Below are 22,359 nucleotides of genomic sequence, written 5' to 3' on the forward strand. Positions count from 1 at the left end.
GGAGACGTGAGTCACCCCATCTCCAGCAGCCCCACGAGGCCCTGCGGCCTGGCAGGCAGAGCACACTCACGCCCTCCCCACGCGGCACACCCAGGGGCACACACTTGGGACAGACACAAGTCACTCAGCACACGCAGTTCCACACGACCTGCACACACAACTGACACGCGTCGTATGGGCTTAAAACACCTATGCCATGAACACTCCAGAAGCACACATGCTGGTACAGTCACAGCCCCGGCCTCTGGTGTGTACACATACTGGCACATATGTCAGAAATGAACATACACAGTCACACATGCTCCATAGGCAGTTAGTTGTGTGTCTGCCCTCTCCGGTCACAGGCTCAGGCAGTCGTCCTCAGGGCACATCTCATACCCAGATGGTGCCAGAGTTGGGTCGGAGCACATGCCCACAAACTGGTTGGGGCTCCTCTCACCCAAATGCCCCCGGTTTAGGCTCACAGAAAGGAGGCCTGACCCTCGTTCATGTAGAAGCAGCTGAGTTCTGTATGGTGGGCATGAGAAGGGAGGTGTTTTCCCCCATCTTTCAGGCTGACTGGCCCTCTTTGGGGAGGACGCACAAGTATCAGGCATGGAACTGTTAAACCTACCCGCCCTCCAGGGTGTGGACCCTAGCCCCTGGCAGAGCAGGTTGGGTTGTGGGTAGATTTGGAGGGATACAGAGGAGCCAGGAGGAGGAAAGCAAGGAGAAAGAAAGCTGTGGAAAAATCGATATTTCCAGGAGTGCCAAGTGGCCAACTGCTTCCCCCACTTGGGGTGCGGTCCTTGGGAGATTGGGGGTGCCAGAGATTGTGGGAGGAATGAGACCTCCTTGATTTAGTGGGTTGTACCCCAGGAGTCTGCTCACCTGGGCACCCACTTCCCTCTGTCCTCTTGGTTTCCAAGCTCCTCATTATCTCTCCTTGGTTCTTACTGGCCTGCAAAATGGTGCCGAGCTGTCCTGAGTACAAGGAGGGCTGCTGGGCTGGAGGGATACCTGTAAGCTTCTGCTGCCCATTGGGGCTAGGGCCTGCTTTCCTAGGACTGGGCAGAACTGGGGGCATACCCATTTTTCGTATACTGAACAACATACCGTTTTTCAGATGAGAGAATTAAGTCTGATGGGGATGGCTTCATGGTCATGAAGGGCTTTGGATGCAGTCACCTGACACCTAGACTACAGATCATTCTGGGCCCATGGGACTGAGGCAGCCCAACAGGGACCAGGGGGCAGGTGGCTATAAGGTCTAGGGCTCAGGCTGGCTTCCACCTCCTGGCCACACAGGTCTCTCCCATAAAGGCCTGGACAGAGGGAGGGAAGAGGGGCCCAAGCTCCTGAGGAAAACAAACAGCAGTGGCCAGTCAGGAGGACTCGATGTCCCCTGGGCCATGGACTCTGGAGTTGGACAGGCCTGGGCTCCAAACCTGTCTTGGTCACTGCGTGCTGTGTAATCATGCTCCAGTCTGCTAACCTCTTTGGCCTCACTTTTGCCATCTATAAAATGGGTATGAGCATTATCTCTGTGTCTCAAAGCTGCAGGACCTGAAGTAGATGGGTGTGGTTCTCACCATGTCATACCTGGATCAGCCTCCCCGCCACCCCCACCCCACCCCCGCCACCTGTTTGCCCCACTAAAGCTGACATTTTCCTGGGAGTGGTACCCCACAACACATACTCTTTAATTAGAATGTCTTGGATTTCACCTTCTCTAGAGCTGTTCTCAGAATGGTTGTTGAAGTGTGGGAATGGAGAGGCTGACCTTGGGGCCACAGGGACGGGGAGGGATGGGAACGGGTTGGACCCAGAGCAGAGGAACCTAGGTCTTCTTGGGTGTCTGGACATTCCTGGGGGCTTCACAATATGAGAGGAAACAGAGCCAAGACTTTCTCTGTCCCCCCATCCCCCCACCCCCAACACACAACGATGCCACAAATTAGCCTCAAACAGGGATTTCCAGGTGGCAAATGGGGCCTTTGCAGGGTAGTGAGGAGCTTGACACATGTGTGTGGAAGAGCTGTCAGGACTATTAGGAGACTGAAGTGCTGACAGAGAGCAGGCAGGGCTGGGGAGCCAGGGAGTGAGGAGGAAAGGTTGGCAGGAAGTATAGGTAGGTTCTTCCTGAGGCCAGAAAAGGAAGTGCAAGCCTGGACCCCTAAGTGCTGCCGTTCTTGTAGCCTTCAGACCCTTCCTGTGTGCTCATCTCCCCATGTCATTGCAGGTAAGCGGGCAAGGGGGGAATACTCTGGGGCTGGGGAAACTGAAGCACAAGGGATGGACTCAGACTTACAGGCAAACAGTGGCAGAACTGGGGTTACAACCTAGGTTCCCCAACACTCCTGGCTTGAGCTATCCTTGACACTCTTATATTGGTTAATGACAGTAAAAATGCTGTCATTTATTGAACGCCTACTGCTGGCCCTGCACTGAGAACTTCACATGTGTCCTCTCTAGGACCCTGATGGGGGTGGTCGCGTGCATGCATTTCACAGACCTGGGAATGGGCTCAAGAAGGTCAAGCAGGAAGATCTGAAGTCACCTAGGCTGGACCCTGCAGAGGGAGAGAGAAACTCTGACTCCAGAGCCCACGTGGACCCTTTCATGGTCTGCACTGTACCTCTGGGGGCTCCCACCCATCCCCCATAGTCACACACAATGAGTAATGTTCCTAGTTGGGCCAGCCCCCTCCCCACCTGTGCGCATGACTCCCCTGGGGTCCTCTGCTATCTCAGGGTACTCCTCAGGTTTGGATGCAAGGGACTTGGGGCTGCTGACCCCTTAGGCCTGGGGAGGGTGAGTCCTGTTGGCCTTGTTTCTTCAGGGGAAGTGGGTCACTAGGAGTGGGGTACGGGGCCAGAAATGCCCCGGGGAGCAGATTGCTGCCCCTTAGGGAGCTCCTCGTAAACAAGTTCTGGGAAACTCAGTCGTTAGGGTCACCTAAGCAACTGGTCAGGGTCACACACCACCCCCATCCCCTACCCCCCAACCTCCCACGTTCCTGGGGCCTCCTTTCCTCTTTCTGGGGAGCCCTGCAGGGAGTTATTGAAAGAGTGTCCTTGAGCTGGAGATACCTTTCTTTCTGTACACAGGGACCCACCCACCCTCTCCCCGATCTGTTAGCCAGAGAGCAGCAGGCACAGTGTGGCCCTGGGTTGGGGTCCCCCCAGTCACTAAAGGTCAGTGAGTTGGGCTTATGTTGGTGCTGGCCTCAAATAAAAAACAGACTCTGGGTTTGGGGCCCGGTGCTGTGTGGCAAGTAACTTTCCCTTTCTTTCACATCTGTGAAATGACTGAGTCTGCCCTGCTTGTTCTCTGAGGCAGGCGTTACGTCAGACAGACACACCCACATGCCCTTTGACGGGTATCCCCAGGTCTCCTAGGTTCCTGTAGCCCTCATGCTGCTACAGGATCCAGGGGAGAGCAGGGTGGGCTCCAGGGTTAGGCCAGTCTGGAGTTTCGTCTCACCTCCACCATCCACAACTGGGGTGACTTTGACCATTCCCTGCCCCAGTTGGCTCTGAACCTGTGTCCTCTGTGTAATGGGTGGACCATGGTGCCTGCCTCTTTGGGATGGCGTGGACAGAGCACCTGGCACAGACTCAGTCGGTGGTGGTGACAGTGTAAGCCCCCTCCCCCCAGCCTGTCCTGGTTGAAGTCCCCCCAGTCTTGGTCTCAGGGATTTGGGGATGGAAACAGTGCCAGTCTGCTGGCTCAGCCAGCTTGGCCACTGACCTTCAGAGCACCCAGGCTGTCAAGGCCGCCTGATTGCCTGCTGGGCAGGCGGGCAGACGGGGGAGCACCAGGCAGCTCCTCGCCTAACACTGCCTTCCCTGCTCCCACTCTCCTCTCCCTCTCTGCGCCTGTGTGTGAGCTAATTAATCTCAGCCCCTTTGGGAAATTAGAACGCCGCAGCCGAGTGCCTGTGCTGCTCCTGGGCCCTGCCAAGACCCACTGTGGTTTGGGGGCATGGGGTTGGGGATGGGGGCAGGAGGAACAGGGCCCGCCTGGGTCTGTCTCCCTGAGCCCCCCACCTCCTGGCTGGGGGGGTCTCTGACTTCTCAGCCCCCTCCTCTCCCAGACAGCATCCATAAGGACCCTGCTGAGGTGAAACCCCACCCCCAGTGCCTCTCTGACCTGGGGCTGGTGTGGTCACCCCTTCATCCCACATTCCATCTCATTGTGGGGTCCTCTTGCCTGCCCATCTTGGACTGACTGAGACAGATGTAATTACGGAATTTTGCTTGGGAAATTAATTCAAAAAAGTTAATTAATTGGCGGTTCCGGAGGTGGCGGGCTCCACGCCCAGCTGGTCCTACTGACGTCAGTGCTGACCCACCAGAGACATGCAGCTTCCTGGGCTGGCTGGGGAGCAGCGGCCCCAGTGACCTGGCTGGGCTGCCCTGGGACAGGCAGCAGATGCACAGTGAGGAGCAAAGTGTAGATCAGTGTCCTGACCCAGAGTGGGCACCTGGAAGGGGTTTATCAACTGGATTTGCTGAGAGGAACTTGGCATGCTGAGACTTCAGCCACTTGTTTGTATGTTCAACAAGCCATTGTCAAGCTTCTACCGTACACTGACCCCAGTGTCTGAAGTGCCCCCAGCCAACACAGGCCACTGAATGTTTTATCCAGTTCTTCCGAATCCCTTTTCTTAAGGAAAACCTCTAAACCTATACCTATAGGCTTTTCCAAAGTGCTCAAGGGACATTATTGGGCCCATTGTGCAGATGAAGCAACTGAGGCTCAGAGAGGCTGTGACTTGCCCAAGTCGTTTAGCTGTATCCTTCAGCAGGATGGAGTAAGGCGTATATAAAGCTTAGGCTTCTTCCCAAGGGATGAACGCTCCCAGAGGCAGCACCTTCCAAGTGTGGGTGACGGGCCTTGAAATTGACTCGGTTCCCCAAGGAGGGGGCCAGAGAACATGGCCAAACTGCTCCACCCTGGCAGCCCAGCACCATTGTGTCTCCTTCCCCTCACCCCATTCTCAGACATTTGTGGTACCATGTGTGCTTGTAGGAGGCCAGCAAGGTGAGGAACATGGGCTTTCAGAAGGTTTAGGCCTGGGTTGTGTGGCCTTGGGCAGGTCCCTTAGCTTCTTTGAGCCCCATGTTCCTCATCTGGGAAACAGGGATGATCATATATACCCCTCAGAGAGCTGCGCTGAGACACAGGGACATCTGACTGCTTGAAGCTTCTGGCCTTGGCACCAGGCTGGGTGGGAGAGCAGGGAGCTGATGGGACTGCGCTGGCTCCAGGGCCTGAGAATACGAGCTGGTTTGGGGAGAGGAGCCTGGTGATGTGCTTGAGACGGGACCTGACGGACACAAGAGGAGGTGATATTTGTGAGGCACCCAAGAGCCAACAGCTAGCAGCCCAGAGCCTGAGGCCTCTAGGGGGAGTCAGTCCATACAGTATCTGCTCCCGGATTTGTTTGGTGCATTCTCTCCTCTCCAGGATGTCTCCAGGCCCCAAGTGGGCCCTGCAGTGAATTGTGTAGGCCTTACCTCTCATAGTGGTTCAGAATAAAAGTGACCGTCATGGGCCGGCTGAGCTGAGCACTGCATCCCACATCACTCGGATATGGTCTGTAGTTACTTCAAGGACTGACCCCTAGACTTGGGTTTAAGTGGGCCACACCCACTCCCTGAGCATCCTTTGTGGACCCTGTCGGATCAAAGGGGAGAAGCTTCCTCTGCCCACCTCTCCTCCAGCCCTCCCTAGTACCACCCCCCAACCCCCCACCCCAGCATGTTAGGCCATTGGCTGAGAGCTCCGGGTTCCTGCACAGACTGTTAAACCTGTGTGTGTGTATGTGTGTGTGTCTGTCTCCATCTCCCCACTAGACTGGGAGCTCCTTGAGGGTGGTGTCCATGGCATGTCTCTGTATCCCATGCCCAGAGTGAATGCTGGACTGGGGTCATAGGGCTTCTCTTTTCCTATTTTACAGATGGCCCAGTTAAGACCCAGTGAGGTTGTTGCTCAGCCAAGGTCACACAGCCTTTTGAGGTCCAGAGCTAGCCTAGCCTAGGTGGGTGAGGGGTTGCTGGTGCCATCTGGGGTCGTCCTGCAGACCTCAGGACCTTTCCAGACTTCTTTGGGCCCTGCAGCTCCTGATGCACTTGGCAGGCAGTGTTCCAAGTGTCCAGTCTTGGAACCGTGTGCTCCTGAGAGCTTGTGGAGTGAAGAGATCTGCCCTCATTAGAGGGCAGGCCTTCGTCTCTCGCAGCCTCAGTTTCTTTATCTGTAAAATGGGAATCCTGGTATTTCTCCCTGGTAGTGCTTGGTGGGGAGGTGGTTAAAAGAAATAATGTATGCCTGGAATTTAGTAAGAACTCCTTAAGTGTTCACCATCATTATTATTACTATTATCACTGTTATTTTGTTACCATCACATTATTATTCACGCTCCCAGGGCCCCAGCAGCCTCAGCAGACGCAATGTCTCTGGGCCTGGGCAGAGCTCTGGTCTGCAGAGAAGTTGCAGTTTCTAATTAGTCACCACCCGCCCGAGGAGAGAGGGCCTGAGTCTTTATTTTTGCTGGAGGATTTCACCTGCCCAAGGCTTCCCCAGTCCGTCATCCATTGGGCTGGGACTGTGCCCACCACAGGTAGGGGGCCTGGCTCCAAGCAAAAGCCTCCCCAAATTTCCCCTGCCACTCCCTCCGCCTCCCAGACCTCCAGGGCCATGAATCATTTATGAGGCAAAAATGAAACCAATTAAGGACAAACTTTGAAAGCCTCTAATTGCTGCGCCTGGTGGCCCGAGGAATGAGGGGAGGCAAGCCTGCCCGGTGCGGAATCTCCTTGGCCCGGGCCTTCCCAGGCTGCCTGTCCTACCGCGTCCCAGGGCGCCACGGCCTCCCGGCTCCCCGCCGCCTCCCGGCCGGTCGCGGACATGACTGTGCGGCTCCAGCTGCTGCGTCTGCCACCCCGGCGCCCGCCGGCCCGGGTCCCAAGCCGACTAATTAGGGCCGGCTCCCCTCCCCTCCGCTCGCTCCAGGCCCGAGGTGATGGCGGCTGTTCCTGCCATTCTGGGGCCTGTGCCCCAGAGCTGGCCACATTTCTCAGGGCGGGAGCCAGCCCTGCTCGCCTGGCTTAACCCAGACAAGCCCAGGACGCCCTGTCCCTGAACTGGCAGGCGGGGGCTCCCTGCACCCCCGCCATGGGGTGTAGGCGTGGGTAGGCTCCCGGCACTACTGGGTACATGGCTTGGACAGTACCCATTCAGTCTCAGGGAGAGATGCTCATCCCAGCGAGAGTGGAAGAGGCTGGGAGAATGACTGATTAGAAGAAAGTTGGGGGGGATACAGGGGAAGGGAAAGGATGGGGTGTGGTGTGGGTGTTGAGCCCCTGAGGTGTCGCCTTGGTGTAAGGGGATCCAACTCTTCCTCTCAGCTTTGCCCAAAACACAGTGACATGCGGAATCCTTAGCCTCAGTTTCCCCATTTGTAAGCTATCAGGACTGACTAGCTTTCTCCTACATTTGGGATTCAAGGAGCTGGGTTTCATATGCCCCCCCATACCCTTCTCTTGGGGGCTGCTGAGGGAGTAGAGGTCAGGCCCTGGAGTATGAACCAGCAGGGCCTGCTTCCACTGCCAAGAGCCTTGTGCACCAGTGACCAGCTTGCTCACTGTGTTGAAGGCCAGGCAGGCCCTGGGCACTCAGGCACGTTGTTTGCTGAAACCGAATTTCTGTGCTTGTGTTTTTCCATAATTATATTAGCAGGTGGGATTTTTCCTCGGGGAAGCGGTGGGAGGGGGAGTGCCATGGCAGTGTCCCCGCCCGCTCTGAGCGTGAGCTCACACTCGGCTCTGCCTGCCCGCCTGCCGTAATGATTTTTTAATTATGCAGCCAGTGCTCAGAATTGCTAATCCACCTCCAGCCCAGCATCCCCTCCTGCAGCTCACACCCCAGCCCCTCACTGGTGTCCCCAGAGTGATGATGCCCAGGACCACCGCCACAGTGGGAGAGAGAGAGGATAGGCTAAGAAGGGCCTCAGGGGCACCTTCTCTGGCTGTGACAGAACTTGGTGGTGGTGGGGGCTGTGGCTGTCTTTGTTTCCCCCACCAACACCAACACTGGCCTTAGCACGGCTTGCACCTGCTAGGACAGATACAGCTCTGGAATGGGGCAGGGAAGTGATCAGTGCCTACCCAAGTGATGTGGCCACACCCCTTTCAGGGACATCAGCCTCTCTCTCTCCAGCCTTGTGTGACCCCCAAGGACGCACACACACAGAAGTGTGATCTTTGTCACACCCACACTCACACTTTGCTTCCCTTCCCCACACACACTCAGCCTCACAGGTACACAAGCACAATAGCATGCTGTGTGTGTTTCTCATACAGAGCCTCACCTGAGGGCCAGGGCACCCTCAGGAGACCCCATTGCTGCCTTCTGTGCCCTGCGGTAGCTGTAGAACTCTGTGTTGGCCCTGTCCCCACTCTCCTGTCTCCTTACCCTCCCACACCCACACCCCTCCCCCACCCCTGATGGGACACACTCAGGTCTCCCTGCTCCCACCTGGTGGGGTAGCTGCCTGTGGCTGGGGCCTGCCTGAACCTCCATCGACCTGGCCTGGGGGAGGTGGCGGGAGGTAGGTAGGGGGAGTTCTGCAGCACTATGGCAGCGGCTCCTCTCCAGGCGCCCAGCTGTGGCATCTGTCAAGGTCAGATAGCGACTCCGGAACCAGCCGGCTCGGCCCCATGGCCCCTCTCGCCTCATTATTTTTGTGTTCCGAGGCTGCAGCGACACCTCCCTCCCTCTCTCTCTCCCTCCCTTCTCAGCCTCCTGCCTCTTGCCTGCCTCCCCCACGCCTCTGCAGGGAGGATCTGCGGTCTGGGGGCTTTTGTTTTCCAGTTTTTTCCATGTTCAGGCTCAGGCTCAGGCCAGGCAAGCAGGTAGATGCTGGCCAGAGCTGTTGGGTCTTGAATGGCAGACAAGGCAGGTACCTCCCTCATGGCTGGGACAGGTTCTGGGCTAGTGGAACCCTGGGCTGGTTTTCAGGGACAAACTGAACCTGGGTGGAGCCTCGCCCCACCACAACCCCAGCACACCTGTGGGCAGCTTCCTGTTTCCATAGGGGCCCCAGCACCTGGCATCAGTTCCTGTCTGCACCATAACCATCCCAGTTGGGTCCCAGACTCAACATCCCAGAACCCCTCGGAGGCCCTGATACTATTCACAGTGCCTGCCTGTGCACACACACCACATATACTGGTATACACGTCGCAGAGATGTGTTGACCCTCACGGGCCAGAAGAACCCACAAACATCCAGCTACCATGTAAACCACCATACTTGTACATACATTCACTCTCGGGCAGACAGATACCTCACAGTACAGATAGACACACTCCACTTGTACACACAGGGAGGTCACACAAAGACCTCCACCTCCACTGGTATATAAGGCCCGTGTGTACATCAGTGCTCAAACCCACAGAGAGTGACATCTGAGACTGTACACGTGCACTTGGGCATACCCACAGCCCCCCAGACACATATTGACGCACATAGCATGCGTAGGTATCTGACACCTCCCAGGCGGACACACACCAGATAGACTTGTCCATAGTGCTGCTCCTCATGATACATACTCCAGCGTGAGCTCACTCCCTGGGGCCTAGTGTTCCTTGAGCACAGTTACACTACCCAAGGGGCTTTTGTCCCCTAAAATGCTGAAGTAAGCTTGAGTTGAGGCATCCCCCTTGATGCACTCTGTGTCCGGGGAACTTCTGGAGAGAGGGAAATGACGGTTGACAGATGGACTGCCCTTACCACCTTTCCTGCCTCTTTATATACACCACCCTGAGCCCAAGAGCACTGAGATGGAGTGGGATGGCGGGCTTCCGGGTAGGTCACAAGCGACTTGGTGGCCGCTGGCAGAGAGGGCAGGCTCAGGAGGGTGGCCTCTCAGGCAGTGTCTTTAGGTCCTTCTGCCCACCTCCAGGCCCTGGTTAGGGTGTGTAAGTGTTGGTGGGGGTGATATGTGGGCAGACTCCAGGCCCCCCAGGGTCTCTGGGGTAGCCCTGGCCATCCTCTCACTTCCTCCTCCAGCTGTGGACTGCTGTGACCGCCCCTGAGAGGGGGAGGTAGCTGGAGGTTTAGCAGTGGCAGGGCCCCCACCCCCCAGGAAACTCAAAACCCTGGGCCAGCCGCGGGTGGCGGGTTGGGGCAGGCACAAAGAGGGCCTCTGTGCGGCCTGGCTGGGCTGCCCACAGGATTCTGGGGGAGGAGGCAGGAGCCGGTTTCCGTCCCATTCTGCTTCCTGCGGAGGCCGCCGGAATGCCCGGAGCTCTAGCCCAGCCTGGCCCGTCCGGCCCACCCGCAGCCCCTTCCCCTGTCTTTTCCTGGGCCTTAGGGTACAGCTGCAGACTTTTCTGCAACAGTGCCCTAACGTGTTTTGACCAGAGCTTGAGAGCCTAGGCCCATGGGAACTTAGGGTGTTCCCCTAGGCTGAGATCTATCTAAACAGGACCTCATCTTCTAGCCAAAACCCCTCCCTCCGTGTGCCTCGCAGCCATTGGCCAGTGTCAGAAAGCCAGCCCCTGGAGTCACACAGACCTGGTTTCAAGTCCTGGCTCTGCCACTAATTGACCTTGTGACCTTAGGCGGATGAATTGACTTCCTTGTGCCTCATTTCTCTCATCTGCAAATGGGGATAACACTAGTTAGAGTTAGAGAATTCAGTGAGAAAATGCATGTAAAATGCTTAGCACCTGGCTGAGAGTAAGCACTTATTATTAGGGTCTGTCATCATCATGTCATCTGGGAAGAGAGAGACAGGAGGGGGCCGGATGCTCCCCACCCCAGTGAGCCTCACATCATCTGGGCTTAGTCCCCACCCGTTGACCTGCCTCGAACCCTTCTCTCTAAACCCCAGTTTCCCTATCTGCAAATGACATCATGGGCCGATTCAGGCCCTCTGGGGCCCTGGAATTTGGAGGGTGGGAGGGGACCACTATCTGGAGTGTTTTTCTGTATTTCTACCTCCTTCCCCATCGCCCCTCTAGGATCATGACTCCTGCAGTATGGGGTAAGGAGCAAGAACCATCCTCCATTTTACAATGGGAAACTAAAGTTCAGTGTGGGAGACAGTCTTGGTCAAAGTCAACAGGAAGGGAAAGGATGGAGGCCCAAACCTAGACCTCAGGACTCCAGTCCTAGCCAGTTCTGACACACACCCCCAAGGCCCCAGAAGTACAGACTCCCCCCACCCCCCAGTTCCTTGGCCTCGGTGTCTCTGAGCGAGCTTTCCCTGGCTTGCCCCGTGGTGAAACCCACCAGGAGGGAGGTCCTAAGTAAGTGTGTGGGCCCTAATCCCAGGTTGGTGTCAGCTCAGACATCATCACTTTGCAAAACCTTAGCTAAGATCCCAGGGGTCCTAAATGGGGAGGGCATCATTTTCTCTACATCACAACTGCTTATCAAATTGCCTGCTCTAAAAGGGGAAATAATAGTACCTCAGAAAGTGCATATGAAGATTCAGTGAGACAAAGCATTAGCAGTGTCTGGCATACAGGAAGGCCTCCATACATGTTAGCTCTTACCCTCCTGGTCCCATTTACAGATGGGGAAACTGTCTCAGAGGCCATATGCCAAGCACAGAGGAAGGGCCCTCCTCATCCTTTGACTCTTCTAGGGAAAGAACCTGGCTGTTGAAGGACTTATCTTTATCAGAGGTGTCCTAGCTCTGCATTTCACTCCCTAAAACTCCAGGTCAGGGCAAACCTCCTGTCCATGAAATGGGCGGATCCCTTCCTCCAGCTGTTTTTGGGAGTTCTGTAAGGGAGGACAGCCCCATGTACTCCTGGGGTTTTCTCAGCAGCATGTGTCAGTCCTCAGGCGAGGCTGTTGTGCCTGCCCTGGGAGGAGAGGCATAAGAGGGCTTGGGAGTGTGGAGTCCAGGAGACATGATTGAAGCCCCCCATTTGGCAGTCAGTTTGGGGTATTAGTCTTAGGGAAACCCCAGTGGTATTGAGGTCCTGTCCCACCCCAGGCCATCTGCTGGGTGCTAGCAGTGGTCAGTGTGTCCTGTTACGTATGTCCATGGTAGCTGAATATGTGTCCTGTGCTCTCCAGCTGGGCGGCATTTCTCCTAGCCTCCAAGACCAGTGTCCCATGTGTGTCTCCTTGGGCCTGAGTGGGGCTTTTTTTTTCCCTCTGGAAACTCCCCAGGCTGAATCATGGAAATCAGAGATGGAAACCCCCACACACACACAAACCCTATTGCTCAGCTCAGTTCAACCACCGTAGCCTGTGGTCTGCACTCCCCACCTGCCATCAGTCTGTCCATCTTCCCTCCCTTGGAGGCCAAGGAGACCATCCCACCAAGGTGGGTGGAGGAGTGTGAGGGGGTGGAGCAGGAGTGAGCATGGAAGTGTGGGGAAGGGTGCGATGAGCCCAGGGTGTATAAGTCCGCAAAGCTGGCCTGCCCAGGCTATGGCAGCTCAGGGCCCTGAAGGCCTTCCTCAGCAGGAGGGATAAACCCGGAGGCTGTTTCAGCCAGCCTAGGAGTAGGGGACGGCTGGCCTCGTCCTCATACTCTGCCTTTGGTAGTGGTGAGGGTTGTACAACTCTGTAAATTTACTGAACATTGCTGAATTGCACACTTATAAACAGCTGAATTTTACAGTATGTAAATGGTACGTCAGTAAAGCTATTTAAAAAAAAAATCCTGCCCTTGGTCTCAAGGCCCTGCCCTGTGGGGACCCTGCCAACCTGACAGCCACACCTCGAACCCACTTCCCCATTTCTTAGGCACCCTTTCAGGCTTTTGTCTGCTTTGGTGACCTCTCCTTATTCTTTTTTTTAATTATTATTAGTTTCAGGTGCACAAGACAAAGTAATACTTAGACGTTTATCATTTATATCCCTCACACTGTGTCAATCTCCCTTCCCCCATCCACTGTCCCTCTGACATCCTTATTCTTAACTCACAGGCTAGTGGTCCCTTCCTCTAAGAAGACACCCCCCCCCCGCCCCCAATCCCATTCCCCACTTGGTTCTCCTCCTGCTGTCATTTCACATTGGGTGGCCCAGCTGTGCACTCCTCCAGGAGGTGGGGCTGTGTCATGCACTGTCTCCCAGTAGCACAGGGCATGGGGCTGCTTTGGGTAGGCTGTGGGGCTGTGTGTGACTGAACATCTAGAACATCTCACTGTGGGCCACCTGTGTGCATGTTTACATGCAGACACCACCATCCCACCCCAGAGTGCACCCACCACCACCACCACATGTCTGGCCTGAAGGGCTCCGGACAGAGCTCTGCTGGGGGTGAATCCTGGCTCTTCTGGGGCTGAGTGGAGTGAGGCCATGGCCACCACCTCTGATGACCTCATTGCCAGCTGGTATTATGATGTCACTGGTCAGCATACCAGGTTCCTGCCTGGGTGTCTCCAAGCCCCCTAGGTGGGGATACACCCATGGGGTCTGACAGCTCTCCCCCTGACCACGTAAAGGTGACAGGCACAGTAACAACTCAGGGTAGCAGGGTCACCTTGCCTTGGACTACTGTCAATTGACCAGGTGAGCAAAGGCGGTCATAGAGTAGGGTAGTGACTAACAGTTGAGCTTTGGGTTCAAGTTCTACCCCAAACAGCACCTGCTATTTGACCTTGGCCTGACAGCTTGAACCTCTCTAAGCTTCCATTTCCTCATCTCGAAATTGATTAATATTTTTATCTCCCAGGTTCTGGGGAGGAATCAGGGAGGGAGTGAAGACATGTAAAGCACAAGAGCACAAGACGTGGGACACAGTAGGTGGTCAATAAATGCTAGCTGCTAGGGTTAGTCAGTCAGGTATGGGAGCGAGAGTATCACTTGGTGGTGGGAGATGATTAGAGAGGGACAAGGTCTAAGCCTTTTTGGGATGGCCAGGGTGTTGGGGGGTAGAAGCAGGGGGAGGCCCCAGCTTTGACTCTCCCTCTCTTCCCAGCACAGCCAAAGAGCTTGAACCCACAGGAGGTTGGGTTCCATGGCCAAGCCCTGAGGCCAAGAACCATTGACCACCCCCCCCAGCCCTTCTCCATTTCCTCTGCCCAGGCCTCAGGCCAGAGTAGGCTGGAGCCCTAAAGAAGTGGGTCTCATCCCAACCTCTACCTCTGCTTCCCTCTCCTGTGGCCATGTCCAACCGCTTTCTCTTGGTCCCTAGGTCCCTGAGTCTGGGATTCTCCTCGGAGTTCTATTTCCATGTGTCTCAGACCGTCAAGTTTCTGAGCTGGGTTGGTGCCCTGGGTTTCTCTGAGCCCATCCGCCCAGTCTCTGCTCCACATGATCCTGTGTCCTCTGGCCTTGACCCTTTGCCCTGTCCTCTCCAAGTTCCCCTTTCTCTGACCCACCCCTTGAGGCTTCTGTCTCATGATCTCTATCCCCACCACCTGTCTCTGTTCTTCTGCCCCCATGTCCCCCTCTGCCCCCCAGCTCTCCATGACTGGTTCCCCCCTCACCCCCCGCCCCCTGGGCTCTGTCCCCGCCCGTCAGCCCCTGGTCCCAGCTCCCGGCCGGCCCGGCTCCTGCATGGACAAAGGGGTCCTTTGTGGGCTGACCGCGCCTGGCGGGGCGGCGGGGCGCTGGCTCCGCATTGCTGATGAAACGGAGCCCTTTGTTGTCCCTCCTCAGGCGCAGTATTTCTTTTTGGGGGCTGGATGCGTTCCTGGCAGGGCCGATGATGGATGCGCCCGCCGCCGCCCGCCTGCCCGCCAGCTTTCCCTCCCGCTCATTCCCGCTCCGCTTCAACGCAGCCCCAGCTCCTCCCCTGCTGCCTTGGCACTGCCAGGCCCTTCCTGGCCTGGAAAGGGGTTGCTGTGTGCCCTGCAGTAGAAGGCTGGGGACTGGGAGATGGTCTTCTCTTGTGTCCGCCTGTTCCATGAGTAGGGCAAACGGGTCCTGTGGTCGAGGGTCCACTGGGACCAGGGCAACCGCTTTTTCCATGGTCTGAAGGAGATGAGCTAGGTATGAGGGCAGATTTGGAACAAGCTTAGGGACCAGGCCTTGGGGACTAGATGTTGGTATCTGCCCACTCTGGAATTTAAAGACGGTTACCCTGTGTGCCAGTGTGCCTTGTGTACCCCCATCTTCAGTTTCTGTGGCTGACAAACCACAGCGTTCTGCCTGCAGCACCTGTTCAATGATATATCACGTCCTCTGGTCCCAAGCTCAGCGTGTCCCAGAACTTGGGGGGCTGGGAGAGGGTAGTCCCTGAGGAAAGACAAACAAATGGAAGATCAGAGAGATTCAAAGAGAGGGCCAGAGGTGAACAGAACATGGGTTTGGTCCCCACCATGAGAGACTCAGGATGGAGACAAAAGCAGGGAGGCTCAGCCAGAGCGCCAGCCCTGAATGCCGGCCGGCTGTGTCGGAGGGAGCTGACTTCTAATTGACCTGCCAGCCCCGCACGCAGAGCCAGATCCTGGAGCTGGGAGGAGGGAGGGGAGAGTAGAGCAAGAGCAGCGTTAATGCCGCTATCGATTTCTGCCACCAGCCAGCAGGCCGCAGAGGCGGGGGACTCGCACAGGGGCTAGGGCGCAGACTGCTCCCCTCCCCAGCTTTCCAACCTGCAGGCGCCTGCCTTCTCCTGTCTGGGGGGCTGCTGGGAATGTGGTCCAAGGCTGGGGAGTTGAGCTTGGATGGGCAGGGACTGGGTGAGTTGACTTGGGGTGGTGGTCTCTAGCCCTGATCTCACCTGCCCGAGTCCTCAACACCTAACCAGGGTCGCTGATGCTCTGAGGCAGGGAACCGAAGAACTGGCCTGGGCTTGGCCGTTCGCAGGTGGGGTGGAGCACAGCTATTCCTGGACATGCATGACCCCCTTCCTATTACTGCAATTCCTGACGTCTGTGACACCCGCAGCCCAGCCTGGACAGGCCCTCCTGGGTTTGTCCTGATGGAATCTGCCGGCTTGTCCAGTCCTTCCTCACCTTTCATCTGCCTTCACTAGGAAGGCGCCTAGGTGGGCTGGTGCCCACTGGGGCGGGGCAGGCAGGGTCTGGCTTTCTGCTGCCTGCCACTTCCCTCACCCTGGAGACAGTGTGTTTCCCTTTTCTACACTCACTCCTCCTTGTTGCCACTCCTTAGCAGTCCTGGGGCAGGTGCCCTGCCTGTGCAGGGTCTTGATTTCCCCCTCTGTAAGTCCAGAGGCTTGGACTAGATGACTTCCCGGGACAGGCTGAGTCCTGTGACTGGGGGATGGTGGGGTTGCCTGGGGACAAAGATGCAGTGTGTGCTGCCCCCAAGCCCAGGGCGGGGCAGGCCCAGCCAGATGTGTGCCTCCCCCTTGAGCCGCCAGCTGCTCAGGCTGGGCCCAGTCCTCCCACCTCTCTCCCGGGGGTTGCTAGGCTGAAGCAGGCAGACAGGGAAGGGACGCTAGAGAGCCAGGGCTTATGAGGAAACTGCCACTCAGTCCGCTCCATCTGGAACAGTTCCTCCCAGAGCTCCTGGCCAAGGAGCCTGGCTGCTCACGTGCCCTGTCTTGGGGCCTGAGCAGAATAGGCTCTGTCTTGGGAAGGGTCACACCTACTCTCAGTTCCAACTTGCACCAGCCAGAGGTCCCTCCTGCCCACAGCCCAGCTCTAGGCTCTCACTGGGACCTCCACCCATCTGGGAGTCAGACTGGAGCACAGCAGTGAGGCCTGAGTAGAGACAAAGAGTGGGGTCTGAGGTTTGAGAATGAGAAGGAAGTATGTGTATGCCTGTATGTGCACAAGAGTGTCCCCCGCTCTTGCCGAAGGCTTGTTCTCTAGCACAGTGTCCTGCCTGCCCTCTAGCAAGACGATACATGCTATTTTAAATAGGGGTTCTGACCTTTATTTGGCAAACTCTGTTAAACAAAGGCAAACCATTTCCTTTACCTGCAGGACTTGCCAGAGCCTTGAAATAGTTGATCTTACAGGAATATCCAGTGAGGATCCAGGGACAGCTTCCCACATTTTGGTCTACACCTTCAAACCCTTCAGAGGCTATTCCAACCCCTCTTCTCTATAGTTGGGTCAGGAGAGGAAGATTAGGAAGCAGAAGGTGACTCTCTGAGGTTAATAAACATGTCCAGCTCTCTCCTACCCTCAACCCAGGAAGGACTGCCTCCCTCCATCAGGTCTACCAGACCCTCGCAGGGCAGGTCTGGCTATGGAGACTGGGCTGAGCCATTTGGTGTACCCATGGCTAGTCGATTCTTCTCCTAACCCTTGTCTTCCTCCTCTGTAAAATGGGGTGTTACTAGCTAGTACGTCGTAGGGTTCTTGTGAGTCTTAACTGAGATAGTACAAATGAAAAATTCCTCATGGGGTGGGGGGATTTATTAAATGCCTAGACAGATTTGTGGTTGTTACAGTGGCAATATGGTTAGTGGTGGTGGTGGTGGTGGTGGTGGTGGTGGTGGAGGTGGAGGTGTTTACCGCTGCCCTGACCCTGTATCTTGCCCTGACAGAGTGAAGATACTTCCACGGGGACACCTGACCATGTGCCTGCTCTGAGCTTCGAGGTCCACCAGGCATCTCTCTCGTGGGCAGCAGGGCCCAGGCTTGTCTGAGGGCCTCCCACGCCCCACCCCCTACAGTTGGCAGGCTCCCCCAGCAGCGGGGTCTGGGCCTCGGCCCCACCATGTCGAGCCTCGGCAGTGGCTCCCAGGACACCGGCAGCAGCAGCAGCAGCAGCAGCAGCAGCAGCAGCACCAATGGAAGCAGTGGCAGCGGCCCAAAGGTGGGAGTGGCCGACAAGAGTGCAGCGGCGGTCACTGCCACGCCAGCCTCCGCGGTGGCGGATGATGCACCACCCCCCGAGCGTCGGAACAAGAGTGGCATCATCAGCGAACCCCTCAACAAGAGCCTGCGCCGCTCCCGCCCTCTCTCCCACTACTCTTCCTTTGGGGGCAGTGGGGGCAGTGGCGGTGGCAGCATGATGGGCGGGGAATCTGCTGAAAAGGCTGCTGCGGCCGCAGCTGCTGCCTCCTTGTTGGTCAATGGGCACGACCTGGCAGCGGCCATGGCTGTGGACAAAAGCAACCCTACCTCAAAGCACAAAAGCGGTGCTGTGGCCAGCCTGCTGAGCAAGGCCGAACGGGCCACGGAGCTGGCAGCAGAGGGACAGCTGACGCTGCAGCAGTTTGCGCAGTCCACGGAGATGCTGAAGCGCGTGGTGCAGGAGCACCTACCGCTGATGAGCGAGGCGGGCGCAGGCCTGCCTGACATGGAGGCCGTGGCAGGCGCCGAAGCCCTCAACGGCCAGTCCGACTTCCCCTACCTGGGCGCCTTCCCCATCAACCCAGGCCTCTTTATCATGACCCCGGCAGGCGTGTTCCTGGCTGAGAGCGCGCTGCACATGGCGGGGCTGGCCGAGTACCCCATGCAGGGGGAGCTGGCCTCCGCCATCAGCTCTGGTAAGAAGAAGCGGAAACGCTGCGGCATGTGTGCGCCCTGTCGGCGGCGCATCAACTGCGAGCAGTGCAGCAGTTGTAGGAACCGAAAGACTGGCCATCAGATTTGCAAATTCAGAAAATGTGAGGAACTCAAAAAGAAGCCTTCCGCTGCTCTGGAGGTAACGGCGCCTTAGAGGGAGGTGTGTGGGCTCTTGCATCTGTCTGGCAGTCCAAATCCACTTGTAATTCCCAACCCCACCTTTCCTGCCTGGGCGAGGGTCTGGGGGACACCCAGCCAATCCCTGGGCTTTTGGGTCCTAGGCCAGACTCCAAGACACCAGTTCACTGCCTCACAGGTCAGAGCCACATCCCGAGATCCCATTAGGTTGTAGTTTGCGAGGCAAGCATAAAACTCCAGGCAGAAGCCTCGCATTTCCAGCTAGGCCCTGGAATTCTGAATCCCTGCCCCCAGAGTTCTAGGTCAAGTATTGAGATTCCCATATGTGTCCTAAGTTTCTGACTTTCAGATGTGTCCTAAAGCCTCCCGTTTGTGACCTAAGATTCTGGGACTCTCCCCTGTCCCATTTGACGAGGTTCTGTCTTGTGGACTTTGTGGCTTTAAGGAGTAACCCTTTCAATAGCCACTTTAGGGCCCAGCCTTCCCCCAAGGCCACCCAAGGATAGAGTAGCCCCAGTGCTGACCATCCTGCTCTGAGGCCTGGAAGAACCCTGGGTCTAGGCACCTAATTGACAAATTTGGGGTGCCTTGGGGCCCCAAGATCAGTCTGGTTGCATAGCTAATGGCCAGGGATCCTATGGGCCTGGGATTAGGGGGTGATCTTGGGGTATGAGCAAGGTGTGTCCACTATGGGATTGGCTTAAAGAAGGCCAGATGATTCCCATACTGCCTTCTCTCCACACTCAGCTATGGTGCCAGACCTGGGTACAAAAGCATCTTAGCAGTCCGCTGTACCTGCCCCATCCCCACCCCTCTATGAGTGGGCTTGACGCAAATTTCCAGAATGTTTAGAAAACAATAATGGCACCCCAACTGTGGCTACCTACTCCCCGAGCCCCAAACCTCATATATTTGCTCTCCTGCCCAGAGAACACACCTATATGCACACAGGCACCCGCTCTTGCCTAGTGTAAACACACACATGCGTGCGCACACACACGTCCCTGCCCAGTGCACATAGTCTTACTATAGACTAAGCCTCTTAATAAACACAGCAGGTATCCTTCCTATCCTTCTTCTCCACCACGGCTCCAAACACACTGCATATTGGCAGAGCTTGAAGTGCACATCCATATATGTATCCGGTGCACACGCTTACACGCTCATTCGCCAGAAACGTGCACACAGCTCCCAGATGCAGCACAGCTACCTGGCGCTTGCGACCTTTGGACCAGGGAAAGGGGTGCTCCTGTCTGGAAGGAGGGCTCCTGGGCACAGTGGCTCAGGAGGGCTCAAGGTGCTCCAGGCCCTTCAGCATCCCACTGGGTCAAGGCTGTGGCCTGGCCAGGATGGCAGGAACTCCACGGGGTGGCTGCCTTTACTCCATGCCCATCCCTCCGCCATGAGGCCGTCCACGGGGAAACGTCTTTGCACCAGGCCCAGCTGGACCCTGACTGAACTCTCTCCTTGTTTTTGTCTCCCGCCCCCGCCAGAAGGTGATGCTTCCGACGGGAGCTGCCTTCCGGTGGTTTCAGTGACGGCGGCGGGAACCCAAAGCTGCCCTCTCCGTGCAATGTCACTGCTCGTGTGGTCTCCAGCAAAGGGATTCGGGCGAAGACAAACGGATGCACCCGTCTTTAGAACCAAAAATATTCTCTCACAGATTTCATTCCTGTTTTTATATATATATTTTTTGTTGTCGTTTTAACATCTCCACGTCCCTAGTATAAAAAGAAAAGAAAAAAAATTTAACTGCTTTTTCGGAAGAACAACAACAAAAAAAGAGGTAAAGACGAATCTATAAAGTACCGAGACTTCCTGGGCAAAGAATGGACAATCAGTTTCCTTCCTGTGTCGATGTCAATGTTGTCTGTGCAGGAGATGCAGTTTTGTGTAGAGAATGTAAATTTTCTGTAACCTTTTGAAATCTAGTTACTAATAAGCACTACTGTAATTTAGCACAGTTTAACTCCACCCTCATTTAAACTTCCTTTGATTCTTTCTGACCATGAAATAGTGCATAGTTTGCCTGGAGAACCCACTCACGTTTATAAAGAGAATGTTGATGGCGCTGTGTTGAAGCCCCTCTGTATCCATCCACATGGGCCGAGCTGCCGTGATGAGCTCACAGAGGGGGAGGGAGCCACCTCCCCACCCCCGGGCCCAGGCCAGGCCTGCTGTACCCACGGTCCCCACAATGAGATCCCCCACCCCAACAGTGAAGATTTTGCAAAAATGAAAATTCTGTTCGTTTATCCATTGAGATCTGGGGAGCCCATGTTTCAATAGTTCTGATGCTGGCTACTTCTCTTAAAGAAAATAAGTCCTTTTTTTTCTGGCCTGGCTGATGGCGACAGAAGAAAGGGCTTCTTTGCGTGGTCCCCTACCAGTGGGGATGGGTACCCAGGGGGCCCCCTTGCCTATGGCCAGCTTCCTGCTGATGAACATGCTGTTTGTATTGTTTTAGGAAACCAGGCTGTTTTGTGAATAAAACGAATGCATGTTTGTGTCACGAAGCACCGCTGGCTTCTTGCTCTCCGGTTTTGGGGGCTGTTGCTTGGCGAGGGTTGTCTGGGTCCACCTTGGGAAGGAAGAAGGATCACCCAGGGACATATAGAGTAGGGATCTCTTGGGAAATGAGGCCCTCTGGACCCACAAGGAGGGCAAGCAGGAGCAGCCAGCCTAGCTGACAGGATGGAACTGCTATTCATCTGGAAGTGGCTGGTACCTCACTTGTCTGATCATACCTCGTACCCTAGAACTTGGACTTCCAGAGACCTTCACTCACCGGGAGCCACCTTCTCTGTTTACCTAAACCCCACAGGGCCTGATCAGTGCAAAGGAGTCAGCACTTCTCGGGGTGGGGCCTGAGCTGCCTGTTCAGTTTCTTATTTCTTATTTGCAGGGATTTTGTGCTCCCCCAACTACTGAGGTGAGTCCCCAGGGAGCAGTTTTAGCCCAGGTTCGTGGGGACCTCGCTATCTATGCCCAGCACACACAGAGACCCTCCACATATCCCTCTTCAGGCCTAAAGCCTGCTGGATTGGGACCTAGGAGTGTCCCTAGCTTTGTCTCTTGTTTGACTATCCCAACTCCTGAACGTTTGTTGGCGCAAGGTTGTCTTGGGACCTCAGAAGCCAGATGTCTGGGGAAACCACCACAGAGCCACATGGTCTAGGCCAGGGCAGCCTGAACAGGAAGCGGTGGCAGCTGCATACCCCCTCCGCCCCACACATCACAGGCTGGCCTGCAGGATGACGCCTGTCATCCACTTAACAGGCAGTATTCCCACCCAGCTGCTTTAAGCCTGGCTAAGACGGAGGCTAGACTTGAGGAAGGACTTCCTGACGATGTTGGGCCTGGCTTCAGGTGGGTGAGGGCTTTCGGGATGAGAGAAGGGGCAACTTCTAAAGCTGAATGGGCAGTGAGGTGGGGGAGATGGGCCACTTCGGCCATTGTTTCTAGGAGGAGAAAAAGCAGCCATGTTGGGAGGGAGCTCTGACCCTCAACCCCTTCCTGTGTCACAAGCTCCTTTCCAGCACCAGGAGCTCAGCAGCCTGGCCTGGCACAGTGGGGGCAGGCGGGGGCGGTGGGAGGCAGCTTTCAACTCCATCTCTGCCTGGGAAAAATTCCCTTTCATGTGGCTGCCTGTGATCTCGCCAGGCGGCTCTGGGCTCTGGGCTCTGCCGAAGGGGGGTGTCCAGCTGGGAGTAGGGGGAGGTGTTGCAGCCAGCGGGAGGGCAGGGGGCACCCTCACCCCCTGCACAAGGCAAACTGCCGCACCTTAGAATTTCAGGGGATTGGGTCCTCCTTGGGGGTGTGGGGGTGG

The 22,359-nt window shown here is 56.2% G+C and overlaps 1 protein-coding gene across 2 annotated transcripts in view; it reads left to right on the forward strand.

Annotated features, from left to right (window-relative positions):
• Window positions 1-21,049, forward strand: part of CXXC5 (CXXC finger protein 5) — a 33,608-nt gene extending 12,559 nt beyond the window's left edge. For both annotated transcript variants that reach the window (XM_033096107.1, XM_033096108.1), the window contains exons 2-3: window positions 17,426-18,531; window positions 20,024-21,049. In XM_033096107.1, coding sequence (XP_032951998.1) covers window positions 17,599-18,531; window positions 20,024-20,068 — 978 coding nt within the window. In that variant the 5' untranslated portion in view covers window positions 17,426-17,598 and the 3' untranslated portion in view covers window positions 20,069-21,049. The remainder of the gene's footprint in view (window positions 1-17,425; window positions 18,532-20,023) is intronic.
• Window positions 21,050-22,359: the final 1,310 nt, after the last annotated feature.

Source organism: Rhinolophus ferrumequinum, chromosome 24 (genome assembly GCF_004115265.2).
Source record: "Rhinolophus ferrumequinum isolate MPI-CBG mRhiFer1 chromosome 24, mRhiFer1_v1.p, whole genome shotgun sequence".
NCBI lineage: Eukaryota > Metazoa > Chordata > Mammalia > Chiroptera > Rhinolophidae > Rhinolophus > Rhinolophus ferrumequinum.